Source organism: Agelaius tricolor, unplaced genomic scaffold (assembly GCF_023055355.1).
Source record: "Agelaius tricolor isolate 1412-34295 unplaced genomic scaffold, bAgeTri1.0.p SCAF_1, whole genome shotgun sequence".
Lineage (NCBI taxonomy): Eukaryota > Metazoa > Chordata > Aves > Passeriformes > Icteridae > Agelaius > Agelaius tricolor.
In genome coordinates this window covers 57,080,517-57,102,634 of record NW_027269261.1, presented here as the reverse complement: position 1 = coordinate 57,102,634, position 22,118 = coordinate 57,080,517, and the positions used below count along the sequence as shown (strand labels likewise).

The window sequence follows — 22,118 nt, the reverse complement described above, 5'->3', positions numbered from 1 at the left end:
ACAACTTCAGGAGGATACCCAGGGTGAGAGGGAAGTGTTAAGAGGGATTGGTTGGGGACATGAAGGAGAGTGTGAGAGAGACTGATGACTGAATTACAGATTTTTCTGTCTCTGGGAGCAAGGGGAGCAGAGGTTGTGCTCTTTCATTACAGGCTGCCCCAGGGAGTTCAGGGCTTTTTGCTGGGTCCGTGCAATGGCAGTAACCAGGACTCAGGGCATGTTTTAATGTGGGCTTTGCAGTGAGCCTCCAAGCACCTGGCTGCAATGTTACACATAACCTACCAGCCTCAGGATTGGTGTCTGGTGACTTTCCACTGTTGGATGCTAAACGTTACATAGGAGAGTGTGAATGGCTTCAGCAGATCATTTGGGTCTTTTGCTTCAGCAAGATCTCTGAAATTAATTTTGCTTGTTGTTCTTTGATCTGTTGCAGGAGATACAGAGTTTGCTCACTAACTGGAAAGGGCCAGACCTTACGAGTTACGGGGAGCTGGTGTTAGAAGGAACGTTCCGCATTCAGCGAGCCAAAAATGAGCGCACGCTGTTCCTCTTTGACAAGATGCTGCTAATTACAAAAAAGAGAGATGAAATGTTTGCGTACAAAGCTCACATACTGGTATGTCAGAGAGCAGGTGGTAATGTGCTGTCTACAGGTCTCCCTAAAACTCCTCTGTTATTCACATTGTTTCCTCTCTTCGTTGCAGTGTGGAAACCTGATGCTTGTTGAAGTAATACCAAAGGAACCACTTAGCTTTAGTGTCTTCCACTACAAAAATCCTAAGATGCAACATACTGTCCAGGTACCACAGAAAACCTCCTGCCCAATGGGTTACGTGGCTCATGGCCATATGGTGTTTATGGCCCTGCATAGTACAGGAATGCATTTTTCTCATAGTGCCCAATTTTTTTAATCAGGCAAAGTCGCAGCAAGACAAGCGCCTTTGGATTCTTCACTTGAAGAGGTTAATTCTAGAAAATCATCCTGCTAAAATTCCTGCCAAGGTAAAAAAACTAACCAAACAAAAAATGCAAACAAAATCACAAGACCCCCTCCTTGTATGGGTACTAACTTAAAACACTGTTAGCTGCAAGATGCATGCAATATACAGAGAGTTTTGACTCCAGGATGTTAATTAATGTGTTGTTTCCTTATATCTTTAAAAGTTCCTCAGAACTAATGGTATAGTTACACTGTAATTGTCTTCAGGGCTTGGTATGGGAATAGAAGAATGGGTTAGCAGCATTTGCCTGCCAAGGCATAAGTAATGGAGGTGCAATGTCAGAAAGCTTTACTCTAGGAGCACATTTTAGCTTGATGCTGCCTGTCTGCAGAGCACTGGGGTGCAGTATTTGCAGTACTGTAGGTTTTTTTAATCAGACTTGGTTAGGTATCATAGCAGTGAAGCCATCGGCAGCACACACTTCACTGCAACTACACACACCCATCCTCAACCCAGCATCCTTAGCTGGGGCATCTGGCCCTTGTTAGTGGGATAGTTAGAGAGCTTTATGGCAGAAAAAATGAGGCACTGATATCATATTCATAGCGATAATATCTTGGAAAGAGGAAATCTCCTCCTCTTACTTATGGAATCCACTCTTAGAGCTTCAGGTGATGTCTGCCAGTGTAACATACAGCACCTCTCAAAGTGGGTTAACTCGTGTTAATTCTTGCCAAGACACAGCAGACATTGACTGGTGTGGAAACAGGATTTTTTTTCGCACTGAGTTTACTCTTGGTTTTCCAGTTTCCCTGACCGTTTTTTCACTCAGTTTTTTGCTGTAATGGCTAAAAAATGTTACCTGTGACTGACATGCACCATACTGTACTAACATGCATTTTCAACAGTGTGACAAAAAGAGACTTAGGGAAGAAAAAAGCACTAGCAGGTCCTATTGCTAATTCTCCTCTTTTTGTTAACAAAGTCTATTGAAGGTATAATGTTTATGCTGGTATCCATATTTACACTGTAAATACTCTATTTGGTTGTTAAAAAAATACAGCATGATCTTGGCCTTTGTATCATTTTTTTCTTATTTCTTACACAATTTTTATTTTATCTGTAGAAAAAAAACTTTTCTTCTCAGAGAAATAACTTCACTTGAGAAAGAAAAAGTCTAATGAAATAAATCTTTGAGGTTATCTGCACATTTTAATTTTTTTTTCCCTGTCGAACCGGTAATTGCTTGTTGTGAGGCTTCTGTCTGCCCAGCTTCTGGAGAATGCAATAGTAGTCCATATGTGACGCCTGGTGGAAAATTACCAAACTGCACCTGTACAAGGGCAAGCATCTTAGACAGGATATTTCAGTTTAGGTTGTTTTCTTACTTAGTAGCTGATATGCTTCCTAAAACATCCAGATTTTTTTTTCTATAAAGAAGGGACATAATTTTAAGCAATCAGCAGATGCTCTTTATCCTGCATCAATCTTACTTAAACTAAATTATGAATTTTTTTTGACACACACTCTTCCTCTCCTCACACTACCTGTGCAGAGGTGGGCACGCAAGACAAAGATTCTGGGGGCAGTGAACAACAGGTTTTGTGTGCAGACCTGGAGACAAACTCTGCTGAGTTCCTGCCACCAAAATTTTCCTCCCCATATGAAACATGTCCAATACACATAAAAGAACAAAAAATACAAACCAAAAAAATAATGCTGCTAACTATATTTATTAGTTCTCAAATTAAAATTGCTGTTATTTTCATATAAGCTCACTACTATCTGCAATATGCAATGCAACTTGCCCTGCTACTAACAGTTTTAACTTCTTCATTTGTTACTTTTTCTCTTGCAGGCCAAGCAGGCAATTCTCGAAATGGATGCCATACGTAAGTTGGTTCTTTTTCCCTTTTGTTTTAAAAATTAATAAAACCATCTTCAACATTTTGGCTTTAGCTGTTGATGTCATTTGAGATGGAAGAATGCCAGGCTTATGTTCCTTGAATTATGACCCTCCTGGAAAAGGCAAAATTAGATGCAGATCCTGTGGAGTTTGTTGGGAAGGCTCTGATTGAGAAACTGGCAGACAAACCTGATGGTGGTGGATAAATGTTCCTGGGTTAGCCCTCTGGAGCCAGGCCCAGCTACATGGGTAAAGCATTCCCATGGCTGCCTGGGAGCCAGCTACCCTAGCAGCATATCTTGCTTGCGTAGCTTCAGGCTCTGATGGGGTGCAACTGGATTAGGCATAAAGGGATGATGGCACTGCCTCCAAAGAGAGCTGCCAAGGTGTGCGAAGTGCCATCCTTGTCACTCTCTTATTCCCTGTGCTTCTGCTTGTTCCACAGATCACCCAGGCTTCCACTATAGCCCTGAGGGAGAAATGAAATCATCATACCAGCCTAAGGAAGGCACTGCTCCTCACAGAGTGAGACGGAAATCAGGTGAATTAACTAATTTATACCCTAGATGACAAAAGGAAAAACGAGCAGGGTTGTTTTAGGGCTGGATTAGGCGGGGTACATGGAATTGGTTTTTAATCTTCACTCCAGGCAGTTTAACATGGTACAGTATCTCTCCAATACTGTACCATATTAAAGTGGTACAGTAGATGGTGGATGAAGTATCTTATTAATCATTTGTTGTTCTTGTAATTTATTTTTTTACCTACTGTTTGGATTTAATTTAAGGAATATACATTTGTGAATGTATAAAAAACAGTTGGTACTCTCTAATAGATTAAAGTGCATATGCAGGAAGGCCTGTCACATTATTTAAATTTGACATCCCTCCTTACTGCAGTTATTATTGTCTCAGAAGTGGTCCATCCTGACTATGAAAGGCTTATTATTTCAAAACATGTTTACTATCTATACTTAGCGTCATGTTTGCCTTATGAATAATAGAGATTTGAGAGGTGGTTTTGCTGAGTCTGGGCTTTTTTTCCCCTCCTAGCTCAAACATCTATCTATAATTATTCTCAAAGACACCACCAATGTCTTTGTAGTTGGGTGACTTCATATTGCAGTCCCTGTGTTCCCCTCTTTGTGTCCTTAAAGACCTTTCCAATTTGGTGTGTAATGTTGCATATTGGGAATAACTTAAACAAGGCTCATGAGAGTATTGATGTAATGATTTAACATACAGCAACATTTGCGCTTGAAAAGCAGTCAAGTTCTAATTATGTTTGAGGTATGTTCTCCTTTGTTTCTGAGGTGTTTGCACACCTTTGTTGCATGGGTGCTGCTCTTTCTGTGAAAGGAAGAATACAAAATGTTTCTACTGATCAAAGGGCCTCCTATGTAACCTTCAGCTACTTACACTTTCTAAGCCCATCTAAGACTTTGGTACCTTATGCATATTTCAAATAGAAAACGTCTAACACTGCAGAGCAGTAACAGAGGTGATATGGTCTTTTGAAAGCAGGAATCTTTGCATGGGATAAAAATGTATGTATGCCTAGATGAATGGAGGACAACTGCTATTGCATTAAGAAACAAGTATATGCTTTGGTAACAGCTGTAGATTTGATACTTCAGCAGATCATCTTTGTGGGGAAATTTTGCAATAAAGAAATTAAAATCTGGCTTCACTGTGTGGGCTCAGAAGCTTAAATTTTTATATACATGTTAAAAAAAAAGTTGTTCAGGATGCCCACAGCTTTCTTTGGAATACCACAGTAGGTAAACATGTTGTTGTCTTTTTCAGAACCCTCATCTAGAGTCCATAAAGTTTTGAAGTCAAATGGTAAGATATTTTGTGTACTGTTTACTGACCTGGTGCTCCTGTACTTTGTAAAACAACTGAAGACAGAATCTTTTTTCTTGTAACTGTCCCTAAATACATTAAGGGGAGGAAGAGGAATTTTGGGGGGAAAAAAAGCCAAACCCAAAATGTTAGTGTTTAAATCTAATATCTTCTTTTCCACACTTGGGGATTGGTCCTGTAAACATCCTAGGAACTGAACACACCAAGTCTTGGCGATTGTGAACAGTTCCTCAAATCACAGCAGTGCTGCAAAATCAGGGCCTCAGGTGGAGCTCTGGTAAAGCTCATGCTGTCTCTGCTTTATCAGAAATCCCCATATAGTCTGTTTGCTCAATTGCTGCTTCATTCAGCCCCCTTTGGGGAATTCATGATTGGGGTAGCATTAAAACGTGCATAGCCTCACACCAGTTTGATTATTCATTGATGTGTTTTTGTTTTCAGATGTAAGCCCAGACATGCAGAAGGTAAGCCGTTTCTTAAATTCCTTGTTTTAGCCCATTCATATGACTTTAGAGCACCAGTGTTTACTGGAGAATCTGTATCTTCTTGGTTGTGTTGACCTTAAGAATGAAATCAAACAAATAAATGTTATTTAGCATCTCAAATAAGATTACTGGAATGAAAAAAGTAGAAATACAGCTTACTATTTTGGGAATATTTAATAAAGAAGAAAATCAGCAATCCATATATGGTTGTGGTTTATAATACAGTCCAATCAATTAGTAGTGCTACAGGATACTTAAAAATACCACTAGAATCAAGGAAGTGCAGTGTATAAAAATAGTATAAAAATAGTGTTTATTCTTTGGCTCATATTACCTTATTAAATACGACTGGAAAGTTTCAACTTAATCTGAGATATAGATATATATAGATATATATATATGTAGAGATATATATGTAGATATATATATATATGTAATGATATATATGATATATCACCAAACAAAGCACATGCACCTTGAGCAGATTGTAACAAACATTTGTAATTTTTACATTTTCTGTAAGAATTTGTATGGAAATTCCCAGTGCAATTTGAAAGTCTCATTTTGAATTTCAGGTCTTGGGGTTTTATTTAAGATGGAATTTTAAAAAGTGTGTGTCTGTTATAAACAGAGTACATTAGGTATTACTTCATTGTCATGCCATAATATTGAAGCTCAGGATTCAATGTGAATGGGGTCTTTTGCATATGTTTTTTCACTTCTAAATATTACATGGAAAAGTACTGGTTGTTGTACTTACTTCTTTATAAATCTCACTTCAGTGCAGCTAACTGACTGTGGGCTAAACATTGCCTGTGAGTCTGATGTAAGAGGATCTTACTAAAATATAGAATCTCTAAAAACTTCTAATCAAAGTTTCATGGCTTTTTTTTAAAGCGGATGGGCATTGAAGGAGCCCTGTTATCTCAAGCCACCAAACTAGGATCAAGTGAAGCCCTGCTGAATTCTAGGAAGAAGGTTTCATTGGAATCCAGTGGGCTGGAGAGCCAGTTTCATGAGTCTATTGAACCAGCCTACAGTAGTGATCACGATGAAACTCTTCAGACTTCTGCAACAGAACAGATTGATGCTGATGATGAAGAAGAGTCTGAACAGGTAGGAAAAAGTGGGGAAAAATATTTTTTTTTTTTTTGTGGAGAATGGAAGAAGGATTAAAATTATATGTAAAACAGGCATTTGTGTTGCAAATGTTTACAACTTCCTCTCCTCAGAAACATTTTAATTTAGGCTTCACACAATACTCACTTGCATTTTAACAGAGAAGATGTAAAAACCCCTACATAGAGGGAGAAATTCCCAGTACTTGAATTTTACTTACTCCTTGGCAGTCCTCCAACCTGGTTGTTACAGAAAAGTTTTACCTGTTGCACACAACTGGCTTTTCCTTGTTTCTTCAGTTGATGCCATACAAAAACCTTTTTAGGCCTCATGCAGATACAGTGCTTTCAAAGCAAGGGCTTGAATATTATATTGAGATTCAGACACTGCTGCATGTCATGGGATGTTTCTTGATCTGTGACCTTCTGGCAGTAGCTATGAATGTGTGAACTTGAATATGAGAAGTTTTGAGTACGATTTATGAAAATGAGATTCTTTATCTCCTACTACTGCACAGATGATAGTTTTTTCTTACTTGGTATGATGTTTCCACACATATGCAGTGCCTTTGAAAGACTAAAAATCCAAGTTCAAAATGCGGCTGTATTAAAGAATCTAGATTTTCAGTTTATTTGGTTTAGTTGATACTGAGGTCATATCGTTGTGTGGTTCATCTATTTTGTGAATTATATGAAACCAGTGATTGAGATTCTTTTTGAAGCTGATTGCATTTCCTCTTTGAAATTACACTATTTGCATTATAAATATTTCATTAAATAGTATTATCTTGTACCAGTGTAGTGCAGTGACTTGTAATTCCCCCTCTTGCCAACATAAGTAAGAACGAAAGAATGAGTAAGCACAAAAAATATCACAAAAAAATTGATACTATTAGCTTAGTGGTTACTACTAGATGTGGCAATTGTACTTTTACAGGTTTTATAAGCTTTGAATAATTCTTGTGGCAGTGCTAACAACTCATAAGCTGTTTCATCTCCCAGTATAGGTCCCTGAACTGTTGTAGCTTCTAGTAATTCCTCTGAACCAGACTGTACAAAGAACTGTAGGTTTTATTACCCCTCATATTTTTTTCTTTAAAACCACAGCAAAACTCACTGCAGAAATCAAAAGGGGGAAGAAAAAGACTTAATAGTCAAGCTGCTGAAAATGTTGAAAAACGAAGAAGTCTCAATCTCAATAAATGTGAAATGCAGGTAAGTAATTATTATTTTTTACTTCTATTTTGCTATGCATCATAGGTATTGCAAAGAAATGTTTTCCCTAGGTTGACAGATACATCATCTTCTGTTTATCAGTGTTCATATCATTAAAATATTCATGTCTATGACAAAAGACTATTTCTTTTGGGAGCTGGGAAAAACAAGTAGCTAACTAAACCAATCAGCATTAACTGAAGACAAAAGGAATTATCTTTCCCTCTCTCCCCCAGATTCTGGCCAGCAACATCTAAAGCATCCTTTATGTTGGCATTAGGGAGCACGTGGCCTTGCTGTAAATTAGATCTGGGTGAAGACTTACACTAAAAAAAAAAAAAGACATTTTCAATGGCATGTGCTAGAGAGCATAAGATTCCTTTCTGCTAGGGTTATAGGCAAGGAAAAGGAGAAGAACAAAACTTTTGGCACAAACCCAGAGTCAGATTAGCTTAATCCAACTGTGAAACTGCAGAGTTAGCATAAAAGATTTAATCCAACTCCTGCCAAACAGATTTGCCTTTAATTACTCATGCATTAACATAAGCTACTGTCTTGTATTTGAAGTAAGATGTTATTAAACACCGAGAGTGAACTCTGAGCCATGGTAAGGATTAGGAGGCAAAGCCGTCTGGCACTGCCACCCTGGCTCCCTCACTCTCTGTTGGGAGAGAGCACTTGCCCTGCCCATCTGCACATGATTCTCTGCTGCAGGACAGACTGGCGCTGTGGCAGTCCTGTGAAAAGAGGGAATTGCTGTATTATTACAGGGGTATGCTAATGTTACCTTCAAATTTCAAATCTCCACAGAGCTCCAAGGACCCTTCAGATGAAGAGTCAATGCAGTTGAATACCGATCTTCCATTTTCCTGCGCAGCTAGGCAGCCACAGTCTCCTAGACAGTTCAGCACACCCCAGAGCAACTCTCTGATCATGAATATCCTGGGGGGAAGTACCTCTGTCAGAAACATCTGGACGGACCATCAGATCAGGCAGGCATTGTTCCCCAGCCGGCGCCCACCTTATGAGAACGAGGACGATGAAGACGATTACCAGATGTTTGTACCATCAGTGTCTACATCCACCACAAGCTCAGCTCCTGGTGGAGAAAGGAGGAGTTCTTCTGGCCGTCCATGCAGCTGGCACTTGGGGCAAGCGCAGCAAAACGAGACTTCCAGCCCCACTCGTCACAAAATCGTTAGACGGGCCAGCAGTGCTGGTGAAAGCAACACATGTCCAGCCAGCGCCAGGTGTAAAACAGGGGAGCGTGGTTCTCGGAGGGAAGTGAAGACAGCAGAGGGGAGCAGTAAGAATGTGTATCCTGAATCTTCAGAGGAGCTGACTATCGATGATATTGAACATGTTTATGATAATATAAGCTATGAAGACTTAAAACTGATGGGTCTGACAAGAAGGGAGGAGACACACCATGGTCCCCGGAGATCAGCTAGAGACTCTCTGTATGAGGCTGAAAACAAAAGCAGCTCAGATTCAACTTCCAAAAAGAAAACAGCAAATCAAAAGAGGACCTCCATTCATGCTAGCAGGGAGGAGATACTGCTCAGCAAAGAAGCACCAACTTCAAGTTTGGATGAGCTCAGAATTATTGAAGACAACATCTATGACACCATACGGCTTCCAGAAACACCTCTATTGAGTTTTAAATGTGACCCCTCAAAATCCTCTAAAAGGAGGAGTTTTTTGGAAAAAGATTTTGCATATTGTGACAATCTACAACATTTTGTTTCTGAAGAGAGTCTGCAGTTCAGTGAAGATGAAAGCCCTTACCATCGTGTGCCCATTGACACTGACTATTTGAGCTTAGTTGATAGCTCCTCCAACTCTGACTCACTGTCACATAAGTCTGTGGCAGACAAACTCTCAGAAGAAGTAGATGAGATTTGGAATGACCTGGAGAATTACATCAAGAAAAATGAGGAAAAGACAAGAGACCGTGTCCTTGCAGCCTTTCCTGTTTGTAAAGATGACATGCAGGAAAGGCTGCATGCTGGTAGCACACCTGAACTGAGTAAAGATGTAGAGTACTCACTGTCTACTCTCTCTCTGCCAGAAACTCCTATTTTCCCTAAAACTGTGAAGCCCAGGGCTGCCACCATAAGTGAGGCTAATCTCAGGCTTGAAGACACTATGCCGTGCAAGGAGAACTCTTTCATGAGTTTGAACAGATCTTCCTTCTCCAGTGAGATGCCTTTTGTAGACACTCCATATGAGCCCGTCAGTAGTGTTCTGTCCAGCACACCTGCAGAGGGCGTGGAAAATGACTTGGCTGTTATGGATAAAACAAAGAACAGAGTTTTTATGATGGCAAGACAGTACAGTCAAAAAATTAAGAAGGCTAACCAGCTTTTGAAAGTTAAAAGTCCAGAGCAGGAACAGCCAGCTAGCAGACAACAGAAACTGAAACACAAAGATCTTGCTGCTATTCTGGAGGAGAAAAAACAAGGAGGTCCTGCTATTGGTATGTTAAAAACATTTCTGTACAGATACATTTCTTCAGTAACTTTCAATGAACTTTGTGTTCTGAACTGGAAGATTATGAATTTTTCTCACCTTGATCATTGAGTATCAGGATTGTATTTTCTGTGTTACAACGGAGATTAATTTTCTCAGACTGCTTTAACATGAATGGTCCTTTATATCTCATTTCTTGTTACTTGATAACTTTGGGAAGAAATAGCAGGGCAGTGTCAGGAAAGAGCAATTCAGCTGAGGCTGGAAGTAGAAATCATGCCTGAAGCACTATTGGCCTCCCTACAGAAAAGCAGTTATTTCCTTTAATAGCGTGATCTTTAGAGTTTGACTAAACCAGTGTTTTTTCAAGTCGGTCTGCCTTCTAACAAGTCACATACATTTGCTCAGGTGCCGTTCAGAATCATGCCTATAAGCATAAGGAATGTGGTCAAATAAGAAAGAGCTGATAATCTTTCTATCAGCTAATGAATGAGCAAAGTCATGGATATGCAACCGGTCTGGAACCATTTTTGTCCATGATCAATTGAAACAAATGGAAGATGTGGAGCCAGCAGACTCCATGCACCAGAATGTCATTCTTACTTTCTTGTGATATTTTTAAAATCCCCTAAATATCTTATTTACCAGGCCATTTTTAGAGTGTTCTTTTCCATTTTAACATGAAAGAAGCAGCATATTATTGGAACCGTGTGCTGCATTGTGTCCTTCATGGCTATTCACTGTAGCAAGATATTTTATGCTTCTTTTTCTCAACAAAGTGTACAGAAATGTGATGCAAAGGCCTTCAGTGTTTCATGTTACTTTGCAGAGGCCAACTGTTTATTGACACAACTGAAAGCTCTTCTCCAAGAGCTTTCTAATACTAAGCGTTTTGAGATTTTTAAATTTCTGTATGATTTGCTGAAATGGATTCCTCGTCTCTGCTAAGTTAATTCTATCTTCTTTCTAGGTGCCAGAATAGCTGAATATTCCCAGCTTTATGACCAAATTGTCTTCAGAGACAGTACGCCTAAGGTCCAAAAGGAAGCCGGGACCACTCCCCAGGAGCCCTCAGCTGGGAGGTTTTCCACACCCACATCTCCTCCCCGTTGCCAGCCTGCCTATGACTGCTCAAGAGCAGAAGATTGGCTTTTGCATTCTACCTACAGTAACGGCGAGCTGGCCGACTTCTCTCCGTGCTCCGAATCCCAGGACCCAAAGTCCAAGAACTCATTTACAGAAGCTGGTACAAAAAGCAATTCGAAGCAGTTGCCATCAGCTGGCTCAGTGCCTTCCCTTCAAATTTCCAACCGTTTGCATGTCCCGGCGCAGAGGTGGAGTGCCATTATAAGCCAGCCAAACAAAGAAAACTTGCACCAAGATCACGTCTATAACTCGCTGGGGAGGAGAGTGAGCAGTGTAAAACCACAGGCATACAGCAGGTCACAGTCCTCATCCTCAATAGTGGTCAACAGGTCTGGAGAATCAATTGTATATAATAATGAAATTGATAACAAAAGGCTCCATTTGAATAGGAACTTTCGATTCAACAGCCATCAAACTCCTGGAATTGCTTCAGGGTATACAGGGCCAGAGATGAGAAAGCAGATCCCTGAAAACTATTCAGATATGATTCTGCAGGATTCTCAAAAGGTCCTGAGAGTGAACAGAGCTTCCCCTCTGACAGCGCAAATGGCTACTCAGAACTATTTCTCGAATTTCAAAGATTCTGAAGACGGAGAAGGGGATGATGATGACTATGTTGAAATAAAGTCTGAAGATGAGGGATCTGACTTAGAGACTTCTCAGAACCAAACAAGAAAATCAGATCCTAAACTGCGTAACACAGATGCTGTTCCTTCTGACATATTCTGTGGCAAAACTGTCTCCTGTACTCCTGCAAAATCTGCCAGCAGCAAACACGCACTTACCCCATATCTGACTGCTTACAGTGATTCGGATAAACTGAATGACTACCTGTGGAGAGTACCATCTCCTAATCAGCAGAATATTGTCCAGTCTTTAAGGGAAAAGTTTCAGTGTCTCAGTTCAAGTAGCTTTGCTTGATGCTTTCAGTAATTTCTAGCTGTACTGCCTTATCATGACAGAATATATACTAGGACAATCAGTACTGGCATCACGTATTTCCATAATATTACACTATCAGGCATTGTATTGCAATAATGTTGTAAATAGATGCAAAACGTATCTTTTCAAAAATGGTTTAGAATCCTGGATGTGAAAAAGGCCACGTGTGCGCTGTCTGGGGTCTCTCTGTAGCACATGTGAATTTCTCATCTCCTGCTGAACCTTCACATCTCTTCCTTTCTTAGGTGTGATACCCCCTGATTCTTGCCATCGAACCAGGTGTAATAACATTTGATTCTTAAGCCATTTTATCATTTGGAAACCTTGGTATTTAGACTTTCCAGTTGGTGTCCAGTGTTCTGCATCCAAAATACCTGTATGATTACTCTGCTTACATACAGGAGCATTTAGCTGGGCAGCTGCTCCTGTGACTGTGCAGATTTCTGGCGATTACACCAACAGGCTACGTGTGCAATTGCACACACCTTTTTGCACGTTACTTTTCATCAGGCAGATTCCAAGTGTGTGGGACCAATGCATATGCTACATTATTTTAGAGCAAGCTTCTTACGTTTTAAAGAAAATCTAGTCCTAGTACTTGTGCCAGGCTGATAGCTCTGTGTCTGAAGCCTCTTTTCTACTTACTGGAACTGCATAGGAGGCAGAAGACAGGCAGTGGAGGCTTTATGAGAACCTGTGGATGTGACACAGTCCTTGCCTGGGGAATGGTTTTGGCATTAGAAGGGGAGCTGCACTGCTTGTCAAGAGGGCTAGGCCAGTCTTGGTACCTCCAGTGATGGTGGTGTTTGTGACATGCAAGCCAGATCTGAGTATCTTGTAGCTCAGCACCCAGCAGTTGAAAGGTGCTGGGTAGAGTTGGAAACAAAGCTGTGTGTTACGTGCAGTGAGCTGCTGGGCGCGTGTTCAAGCCCCAGTGTCAGTAACCCTGTGAGACAATGAAGTTTGGCCAGATTCTTGGGTGAAATACCTATTGTGGGGCATGTTTGGCCCATAGGGGGGTTCAGTGACACTGCTGGTTGAGTGACGAGCTGCAGTCCCCAGGGCGTGCATCTCCTGTAGGAGGAAGTGACCCTTCCTGACAGAGAGAGGTAAAAGATATCTTTTGTAAATCAGTCAGTGCTGACTCTAATCCAATTTATGTACAATTAAAAAGTAGCTTAAAAATGAGAATACATTCCATTCTTTTGCAAATAGTGTATAGAATAAAAGCTGCCATTTAGAGCAAGGACAGGCTTTCCAGTACCATCGACATTTAACTCCCCTTCATCATCTTTGTTGCACAGTTTTGGATTCTGTTACTTGAAAACATTGTACCGAAAGGAAAGCCTAGATACAGCTACACTGATCATCTTGTGTGACTGTTCTTTTTTGGTGCTTACATTTTTCAGATTACATGGATAAAGCCAGTACCGAGTTAAACATATCAATAAACAAAGGAATTTCATTGAAATACTGTTTTTACTAACCACTTATCACTCCCTTCAGTTACAGAGCACTGTACTTCCAGAACAGCTGATTATTTACTACAGAGGTTACCATGAGGAAAAACTGAAGTTATCAGTGTACAGCTAACTACTTGTAGACCAAGATTTGAGGACTTGAATTTATTAGAACTGACTAAATTATTTACCACACGTATCTTGCATTGGCTAGGAATTGTTATTTTGAGGGCTGGTTGGTCATGGTACTTACTAGCTCGTACCACAGGGATACTTGTTACAGTCAGCAAAACCCCTGTGATAGGACCCCTATCTATCTAGTAAAATCCGACTGAAAAAATAATGTTGTACATATTTAAGACGCCGAGGTGTAGCAGAGCCCATATTTATTTAATATAGCTTGTAAAGTATTGTAAATATGGATAGAAGGTAAATCTGTGGGCGAACATCTAGATTTGTTTAAACGGCTTTAGGAGAATGTTTAACTCGCAACTCATGCAATCAGTGGAATTGGGAGGGAGGGGAAAACAACCAACCAACCAGAAAAAAGGGACTTCTACTACTATTGTAACTTCTCCCAGGGACCATTTCATACTATTTTTAATAAACGTTGAGTATACAAAAAACTTTGGGTGCTTTTCATTGCGGGGCGCGGAAGAAACAAGTTATTGGCTTCAGCCTGTCGGAGCTGCTGTTCGGGGGTGATTTGGATGCAGTTTTTCTCTTGCAAAAAAAAAAAAGCGGAAGCGAAAGCGGGGCAGCGGCGGGGCGGGAAGCGGGGGCAGGCGGCGCTCCATCCCCGCCCGCCCCCCGGCCTCGCTCCCGCCCCTGCCCCGTGCCCGCCGCGGCTGCCGGAGAGCCCCGGAGCGATGAGGAGCGCGGCGCTGCGGCGCTGCCTGGCCCCGGCTCTCGCCGCCGCGGCGCCCCCGCCGCTCCCGCCGCGCCGCGGGCTGAGCGCGCCGCTGCCCCGGGCCGGCAGCGCGGCGGCGGCCGCCCGGTAAGAGACGCACGTGGGGAGGCAGCGCCGGCTGATGCAACCGGGGGGTGCGATGGTGTGGGCACGCAGGGAGGAGGGGTGAGGGGGATTTGGGCGATGCGCCCTCGCCGGGTGCGTCGGGTTGGTTTTTGAGGTGGGATTTTTGGGGTACCCCGTAGTAAAGTGCCCCCCTTGCCCCAGAAGCGCTGGCGGGATTTGCTCCGGGTTTTGGTTTTGGTGGCGTTTTGAGAGCGGGCAGAGCTGCCGTCATGTGGCGGTGGCTCAGGTGAGGCGGTGCGCAGATGTGTGCCTGGAAAAACGTGTCCCTGGTCCTTCCCCGTCCCGATTCAGCCCTGGACGGGATAGTTTGCAACGGCATTGAATGGAACTGGTCCTTGGCTTCTGCAAGAGTAGGAACTGTCAAAAATCCACTCCAGGCTGTTCTTCTCTGTTTGTCTTCCTTGCTATGGGGGACAGACAGACAGACATATTTCAGGGGGTCTCCTCTTTGCCCAGCTGGGTAAGTATCACCTGCACACGCAGAAGGTAACGGAGGAGAGCTGGCCGCCGCTTACCCAGAAGTTTTTTTCCCGAAAGCATTCCCAGTGCCTGGCTGTCACTAGTTTTTCCAAGAAGCAGTGTGGGGAACAGAGCTGCCTTGTCTCTCTTCTGCCAGCGGTTTTTAAAGACATCCATGGAAGTGGCTGCTCTGCTGCTCAGGGGTTGGTGTAGCCCTGTTAAGCTGTGGCAGCCCCAGCTGTAAAGGCCTCTGCATCTCTCACTGCCCTGGCCGCGGGTATGGAGATGAAGGACCCACCTCACGCCAGAGCTGATCAGACAGCTCAGGGTGGTGGTTCCCTGCTGTGCTTCCCATGGTGGGGCTGGACAAGCCTTCTCATGAATTAGCACAGCCTAGCTATAAAGTTTTGGGCATGCCAGAGCAATGCCCCACATACCTATTAAAAAAAAAAAAAATGGCCTTTTGAGGTTTTCTGTACCTACCTGCTGAGCACCAGCCCTCGCAGTTCACGTCCAACCATAATTTTGGAGATTGAAAATTCACAAGCCCAAGCGTTTCTGTTACATTGTTGACTAATACTGGTTTCTGGCCACTAATGTTGGGAGGATTTATTTTGTTAAAGATTTGCTTGTCACTGTGTTGCAGCAAAGTTACTGACAATGCAAAGAATTCCTTGGCCTCTCTTAAGAGAGAAAACCCTCGGCTTGAGCCAACGCTTGCCATTATTCAGGTAAAGTATGTCTGTGCGCTCACTGGCTGTGAGAGATCTCCTTTGGTACTGTTACTTGTCTGAAACTTCAGAAGCACACCCTGCAGAAAGTACTTTTAATCTTTTTTTTTTTTTTTTAATAAAGAATATTGTCTGCTTTATTATAAAGCAAAGCAATAGGATGAGGTAGCTCCACTAGATGGTGGATTGCCCTTCTTCAGGCCTGAAACAGTCACAGCAAACTTCAGACTGGGAAGGCTTTGCAAAGGAAAGGAACAGTTTTGTCTCTTCTTCCTTTTGCCAATGTAGTCTTCCTAATTTTAAGTATGGATCAGTTTTTCTCACAGCTTGTCTAAGTTGATTAACTTAATAGTTGAATTAGTGTTCTCAAACCTCTATTTAGCTTGAAGCTTTTTTTGCAATCCTGAGCAAAGTCCTTATGTTCCTGAAAATGTGGGCCCCCTTCACTTCCCACCCCTGAAACCCTGAAATAACAATGCCAGGATTAATGAAAGACCTTTTTGCTTCCTGACAGCCATGTTACCTTTGGTTAGCTACAGCTTATCAATGTCTTCCTGCTCTTCTAAGGAGAGGAAAACCACACTAAAAAGTCCCAGTCAAGGGTCTGTGTAAAATAAGTGTAAAGTGTCAGCATCGTGTAGGAGTAGCAGCACTTTCTGATGTGAAGGAATCTTGCAGTAATTGAGAAGCATTGTTTCACTAATGCTGTGAAGAGCTTTCCATTTCACTGATGGTGCCAATTTTGATAGGCAATCAAAATCAGAGATGAGGATTGCTATCTTTGCAAAGCTGAAAGATGTTCATCCTTAGATTTCTGAAGGTTTGAAAGCCACAAAACTAGGGATGTTTATCATTCAGAGGGGACCCACTGCCATGCTGGCAAAAATGTAATTGTCCTGTTTCCTAGGATGGTGGTATTGATTTTGAGTGGGCACACACAGAAACTCTGATCCAGTAGGTTTTAAGTTTAAAACACAGTTGCAAGTATTTTTTTAAGTACTAATAGTGAATCTAAGTAAAGCAGCAGCAAAAGGTCTTCTAGTGAGGATATCTGAACAGTCTCTCTCATCTCTCACCCTTCCTGGTAATTGCATTTTCACAGAACCCTCTAAGGCTAAAGCTTAAGGTTTGATAGGAAAGCAGTGACCTGTTTTTTCTCACTCCTGTTAGTTTCCATCCAGCTGCACCATGATCTGGACTAGGACTGGGATCTACTCCAGCCCAAGGGGTTTAAAGAGGCTTCCTTTCAACCACATTTGTCTCCTGGATCTGGTTTTCTGCATGGCCACATGCATGCTTTGTGCTGGCACAATGGAAGGGATGTCCCTCTTGTCCCTGTTTACCTCACTTGGTCTGCCTCCTGAGGTGGCTCTAGGAACATGTGGCCCAGATCCCTCTGGGTAAAATTCACCCAAGCTCTGTTCTCCAGCTTTCCAGTCACCCTACCTCTGATCTGGTTGCGAAGACTGAAGCAGAGCCCATTTAAAATGTGTATTTGTTGGTGCAAAGAAAACTTGCTTTGGTCTACAGATGTTCTTGTGATGCACTGCTCTACCAGTAATGTGGGCAGAGCCTTAAGATGTGTGCTGCTCCCCATGTGCCACATCTGCCCAGAGGAGCAGAGGGAGGGCAGGGAAGTTACCTCCTTTACTTGTGGGTAACAGCAGCTGGCATGACAGGGCACCGCCTCTTCTGCAGGACTGGGAATGAGGAGTTGCAGGTTGAACCTGCAGTGGAATGATTTTAGGACTGTCCTTTTCCTCTTGAGTCAACTAAATCTGAATCAATGCCAAAATTGATACCTCTGTTGCTTATTATTATCCATGTTGAACCTTGGTTGAAGCTATGCAACAGCAAAAAATGATTGGGGGGGGTGCTTTTAATTTTTTTGATGCTGAAAAGTAAAATAAAGCATCAGGATCATGCTTAACAGTGAAGCTGTTGCCCTGCAAAGCTCAGCAAAGCACCTCTGGCTCCCCTGCACCTCCTGTCCTGCCCTTGCACTCTGCCAGCCCATGTGCTGAGCTCTGGCCTCACCTGTGCTGCTCAGTGGGTTTTGATAGGAGCTGGTTTATGGCAGGGACCGTCTGCACTTACACAAGGTAAATATTCACCTGCCAGTGCTGCAGCAGCAGGACATTACAGGGGGCAGTGTGGTACCACCGGCTGCTCCATCCCAGTTAAACTTCTCGAGCAGTCAGTGTGGGGACACAGTCCCACATTTACTGTCACAGGGGAGCAGCTGCTGGGCTGTCCCTAGACCTGTCTCTCCTTCCCTGGCACAGTGTGAGCTCTGCACAGTGTCCTCAGTGCAGCAGCTTCTGTTCTGCCACTCAGCACCAGGTGCCACATTTGGGGAGTGGGATGCTGGCAGTGCAGGGAGGAATAGAGGGCAAGCCCTCCTTCCCTAACAGGAGTTGTGCCTCTCCATGAAGCCTGTGCTTTTTAATGCTCTTTTTTTCACTGTCAGCAGTCTTGAACTATCTGGGATTAACAGGGATGGCCTTTACTTCTTTCTTAGAATTGTTTCTTATTAGTTTGAATACCTTTAGACACAGACATTGTCATGATGTTTCTTGCATAGACATGTGCATTAGTGTACTCATTTTTAAAATGCATTATTTTAAAACTCAATTACTGTTTTGTTCCCCAAGGCACATAATGACCAGTTGATTCAAGAAGCAAACAAGAACTTTGCCAAAGAGGTAAGCTTTAGCTGATACATGTGTTAATAATCATGAGCTACTTGCCTTGGGTAATTTTAAGTATTTTCTTTTAACAGATTGGTCTACGTGTTATTCACATCTGTCTTCCTGAAGGCAGCACCAAAGATGAGGTAACTGAAGCACTTGAAAGAGCCTTCCTTTTCCATTTTTGTCATAAACTTCTATTTATTACTGACATTCATTATTATTTTGACTGACCTCTGGTAACTCAAATTAGGCTTAGGATTGCCTTGGTTTAAATAGCAAATATTATCCTCTTACTGGCAAGAGTGAAAAAAGAGAATTAATGGGCATGTCTGCTGTTCCCTGGCAAGCTGGGGTAGAATCAAGAGTAATGTTATGAGTTTGTGCTTGGTGTTTAACCCCATACCAGCTCAGGTATCCTGTCTCCTGCAGTCTCTCTTGTGACTGTATCTGATTATTGCCCAGATTATTCAGGGAAATTAAAGATTACATGATTGTATGGGGAAGGGAGGGGGGAAGAAGGGGGTGTTGAATTTGTCTATTGATCTTTTAATGTTTCAATTATGTATTAAAAAACAAACATCCCCCCAAATAACTAGAGGCCTGAATTCTTTACCTTGTTGAAGGTGCAGCACTTAATATAAATTATGTTTTAAATATAGAAAACCATGTGAAAGTTAAACCAGTGAAGGAATGTGTAGTAGAAGATGAATCTGTTATCAGCTGGCCTCCTTGTTTGATAATCCTGCTGGCTTGTGATTTCTGTGTACTCTTTTGTTTTTTGGTACACTTTGTTCTTAAAATGTTACTGCTTTGCAGTGTAATCTCAAGAACTGCAGCAGTAGTTGCAGTTAGTTTGAAGTTGTATCTTAGAAGTGGCTTTGCTGTGTATTTAAAGAGAAAAATGGGGTATTTCTTTTATTTAAATGAAGTTATTTCCAATAAAATTTATCATGGTTTGCTGACTGTCTTGCTTACTCACTATGGCAGGTTTTTTTTCATCTACTAAAATCCACATCTCAGTTGTGTTCCCTGGTGTGGGAAGGTGGGAGGGATTTCAATACCATGCACATTTGGATTTTGCCATAACTCCCTGTGTACAACAAGGGCAAGTTAATACTATACTGCTTTACCCTGCATGACTTATAAGTAATTTAAATGCTGTGATTATGGGAAGCTGAATTAAAGTAAGATGCAATTAAAATGGAAAACTGAATTACTTTTCCAGGAAGCAGAAATGCAGCTTGAGTTTTTAATTGCTCTGTAGGCCCTCAGCATTTTGTAGCATATCAAAGGGGTTTTTTTTAAAGAAAAATTCAGATATTTTCATGTCCTTATACATTCATTGTTTCTAGGGCAATGTATACCAGTCCTGTTGCTGTCAAGTGCCATAGGACCTTAAGAGATATGCCTGGTTTTGCCTCAGGAGTCAGGAAACTAAAGAGGCATTTCTGTACCAGTGACATGCTCATGTAATCTGTGTTTAGCATGAAAGTGGTTTGTTCTCTTGGTTCAGAGTTGCAGCTAATCTAACTCCTGCCTATTTCCCCTAGCTTAATGTTGATTGCATATCAAGTGTTCGGGTAATAGAGTTCACAATTACAATGAGTAGTTGTAAAAAAAAGCAAAGAAAAAGAAAAGCATTTTAAAAAGGCATAGTATTAGTTGAGGGAAAAAAAAAACACTTATAATCCTTTACTGTTGGATGTTAATCCAATTCTATTATAAAGCTTTGTGATGCTTGCACACTGGTTTTATAGATGAGAGGGGAAAACATGCTTGCATGACATATTTCTCACCTTAAAAAACTTTGACATGTTTGGTTCCTTTGTATTCTTTCTGGTCACAGCAGAATGGCATGAATCAGCATTATATTTTAGAGAGGAAGGAATCAAAGGTAGGTAGGACAGTCTCAGATGTCAGATATGCCCAATTACAAACCACTTGAACTTGCACGTGGTTCAGTACTTGAACTTGATAAACTTCCCTGCGGTGCCTTTTCAACATAACAGTTCTTCACAAGGCAATTGCCAGCTCTTAGGATCAGGGTGTTTTGAGAAGGACAACTGGTAACCATATAAGCTGGTATAATAAAATGAGTTTTTTCTTGTATAATTGTTCTTTCAAGTGGTACAGCTTTTTGTCCTTTTATTGGGATGTGATCTGGTGGTGTTTTGCACTATGTATTAACTCAGGTGTCCTGTGTCTGAAAGCAACTTCAGAAGCCATTACAGTGACAAGCTTTTGCTGAGGTTTGGAGTGCTGAAACCAAAACTGCTTTTGGCAGCATAATGTCACATAATATGTGTTTGCTTTGCAAGATGTTTAGAATAGAGTCAGGGTGGCTTAATTTGTTCAGCCACTGATAATAAACTGAGTAGAGCTTTTTCATTTGGAATTTACTGTAATAAGCAAGGGAAGCCAAGCTGGCCATAAAGTAATTTAAAAAAATTACAGTTTTTACCTCATTCTAATCATATTCTCCTTTTATCTGTTGTTCTGATCTTTAATGTTTTCTATTAACTTCGTAGATTGTCAGTGAAATCTTGAGACTCAATGAGGATCCTAACGTGCAGGGCCTTGCTCTTGACCTCCCAGAAAGCTTATATAGCAGTAAGGTATTAAATGCTGTGAAACCAGAGAAGGATGTGGATGGGTAAGTGGAGCACTGAGAAATAATTTTAGCAGGCACAAGCCTGATGGCTCTGTAAAATCAGTTTTCTCCTCTTCTTTTCATTAATGGATTCCTCAGTCAATGTGTCTAGCTGTGCTGTTGAGCAATAATAAAAGATGCCTCTGAATCAATGAGAAATCTTTTGCTGAAGTAGTTTTGGTCATTATCTTTTTATTTTTTACATAATGTACATTTAGGGCATAGTCCTTTCAAAGAAATAAAAAATGAAATCTTGATTTACAGGCGATACTTAAGGTATTTCAGCACTTCAGTAATACAAGTGGTACAAAGTACTGAATTTTCACAAGAAGGATTGATGGAAAAATTGCAGAGAGGTTTTAACTTCCTTACAGCACTCTCTTGTGGTGAGAGAGTAAGCTATAATAGTTTGGACCCATTAGCACAGATTTCCAATCAGTGTTGAGTTGTACTGCTCTCAGAAGAGACCACTGGTGTAATTTAGGTTTGTGAGTTATCATTTTGCTGCTCTTGTAGCCTTCCTGCTCTTAGCTGCAGGCTATTACCATTTTTTTTAATCCCACTCTCTTATTTATTTTTTTTTTCCATGTGAGGAAAAATATCTAAAAATCCTTCAAAAGCCTTTCCATTATGTGGAGTACAGGAGATTTTCAGAGAATGGAAAATTTGGGGCATCCTTCTCTGTGAGAGAGAATGGAGTGCAGTGTGGGAACACCTGGGTTGCCCCCTCCTAAGCCAGCTTGGCTCTGGCAGCATTGGTCTGGTCTCACTGCAGCCACTGAAATGCTTGTGCCCAATGTGCTGTGGGTGACGTGGTGACAAGTAAAGAGCTGCCTGTGTATCCTGGGATTGTGTTACTCATTCTTACTCAGACCCCTTTCCTGGCCTCTCTTGAGGCTCAGTGTTTGTCTAACTGAGGTGTGGGATGATACAAATTAGCTGCAGTACATGACTATCAAAGGGTTTGCTTTTGTGAGAGATGTTTGCTCCTGGGATTTA

General features: G+C 41.6%; 2 protein-coding genes across 5 annotated transcripts in view; both read left to right on the top strand.

The window, feature by feature from the left end:
* Positions 1 to 13,561, top strand: part of PLEKHG1 (pleckstrin homology and RhoGEF domain containing G1) — a 125,763-nt gene extending 112,202 nt beyond the window's left edge. For all 4 annotated transcript variants that reach the window (XM_071435664.1, XM_071435683.1, XM_071435673.1 and 1 more), the window contains exons 10-20: positions 434 to 616; positions 705 to 800; positions 916 to 1,002; positions 2,800 to 2,833; positions 3,293 to 3,388; positions 4,653 to 4,691; positions 5,154 to 5,176; positions 6,095 to 6,313; positions 7,423 to 7,530; positions 8,341 to 10,009; positions 10,973 to 13,561. In XM_071435664.1, the coding sequence (XP_071291765.1) occupies positions 434 to 616; positions 705 to 800; positions 916 to 1,002; positions 2,800 to 2,833; positions 3,293 to 3,388; positions 4,653 to 4,691; positions 5,154 to 5,176; positions 6,095 to 6,313; positions 7,423 to 7,530; positions 8,341 to 10,009; positions 10,973 to 12,069 (3,651 nt within the window). In that variant the 3' untranslated portion in view covers positions 12,070 to 13,561. The remainder of the gene's footprint in view (positions 1 to 433; positions 617 to 704; positions 801 to 915; positions 1,003 to 2,799; positions 2,834 to 3,292; positions 3,389 to 4,652; positions 4,692 to 5,153; positions 5,177 to 6,094; positions 6,314 to 7,422; positions 7,531 to 8,340; positions 10,010 to 10,972) is intronic.
* An 835-nt stretch (positions 13,562 to 14,396) lies between these two features.
* Positions 14,397 to 22,118, top strand: part of MTHFD1L (methylenetetrahydrofolate dehydrogenase (NADP+ dependent) 1 like) — a 146,527-nt gene continuing 138,805 nt past the window's right edge. The window contains exons 1-5 of the mRNA XM_071435637.1: positions 14,397 to 14,547; positions 15,692 to 15,776; positions 18,431 to 18,481; positions 18,559 to 18,612; positions 20,998 to 21,122. Of these exons, the coding sequence (XP_071291738.1) occupies positions 14,420 to 14,547; positions 15,692 to 15,776; positions 18,431 to 18,481; positions 18,559 to 18,612; positions 20,998 to 21,122 (443 nt within the window). The 5' untranslated portion in view covers positions 14,397 to 14,419. The remainder of the gene's footprint in view (positions 14,548 to 15,691; positions 15,777 to 18,430; positions 18,482 to 18,558; positions 18,613 to 20,997; positions 21,123 to 22,118) is intronic.